Source organism: Apis dorsata, unplaced genomic scaffold (assembly GCF_000469605.1).
Source record: "Apis dorsata unplaced genomic scaffold, Apis dorsata 1.3 scaffold_455, whole genome shotgun sequence".
In the NCBI taxonomy this organism is placed as follows: Eukaryota; Metazoa; Arthropoda; class Insecta; order Hymenoptera; family Apidae; genus Apis; species Apis dorsata.
In genome coordinates, this window is record NW_006263698.1 from 218,396 (window position 1) to 219,630 (window position 1,235).

Consider the following 1,235-nt stretch of genomic DNA (forward strand, 5'->3'; position numbering starts at 1 on the left):
TCAAATTTTCATTATTATCTTTCCAATACAAATTCGCCTGAGAATATTTGTTACAACGTTGATTAGAAATTAATTTATATTTATTTTATCATTACGAATAAAGATTCTCAATACTTTAAAAATTGATATCGATCGATCCTCTACACGACTCTAACAAATATTCCTCGACCTACTTCTCCAATCCATGAAATATCAAATATATATATATAATATAAAACGAATCTTTAATTGAAGAAAATGTAAAGAAAATGTACTCACGATTACGGTCGTCCGTCTGATTTCTCTTGTGCTGCGTTTTGTGATGATGCCCACCAGGAACAGGTATCTGCTTCATGGCAACCAGATCGTGGTGATCGGCGTCGATCAACGGATTCTCGAGCTGGGACTCGATCACCTCGAAGCTGGTCGAGTTGTCCGGATGCGAGATGACCTTCACTGTAAACGAGCAAACGTAACGGAGCATGGAGAGGAAAACGTTGGCGCGTCTGGAATCGTCGATTCTAATTCCCGACACCCGCAAAAATTGTTCGTTATCGCGCGAGGAAATCGTCGAGGAAACACGTTGATCTCGTTTTATCGTCAAATCCTCTTTTAACACGCGGCGCGATATTAACAAGCTTCTTCAAAATATTGCAACATTGTCCCGTCGAATTCCCTTCGAATAGAAACGAAATTGGCGAAACGTTCGTTGCCGATCGATCAACGGGGCCAAGCACTCGCTAAAGTCGTTCCCGTTCAAATTTTAACCGAGGATTTTTAGCTTTGGGAGGAATTTTTCTCCCCGGAAAACATTGCGCAATCCGATATGATCTCCTTTACAGCGGCTGGTTTTGAAAGCAGCGAGGTGTCGATGGTGAGAACGCGGCAGTGGATTTGTTCGAAAAAAAATCGGATCGATTACATCTTCGAATTTCCAAGCCTCAGCAGCGAGTCTTCCCGACAACTCGATCCCTGCATACCTTCGCGTATCCAGTCGTTGTTAAAAAGTAACAAATGTCGCGCATGAGAAGAAATATGCACAACGAGGGAGGGGAGAAGCAATATGAAATGTGATTGTTCGAAACGATAAAAGACTCGTTACTTTTCGCGTCCCGATCGATCGATCGCGAAATGGCGGAATTGGTGCGGAATCGACGAGGTGTCCGCCTGGCGCACCTCTGTACGAACCGATGTACGAACCTTGGTCGACGAACCCTTCGAAGGCCTCGCGGAGATCGAAGAGCCGGTCGACTGGT

At 44.2% G+C, this 1,235-nt stretch overlaps 1 protein-coding gene across 4 annotated transcripts in view; it reads right to left on the bottom strand.

The window, feature by feature from the left end:
- Positions 1-1,235, bottom strand: part of LOC102673215 — a 255,084-nt gene that overhangs the window by 64,567 nt on the left and 189,282 nt on the right. For all 4 annotated transcript variants that reach the window (XM_006619901.2, XM_006619900.2, XM_031512510.1 and 1 more), the window contains exon 6: positions 259-435. In XM_006619901.2, coding sequence (XP_006619964.1) covers positions 259-435 — 177 coding nt within the window. The remainder of the gene's footprint in view (positions 1-258; positions 436-1,235) is intronic.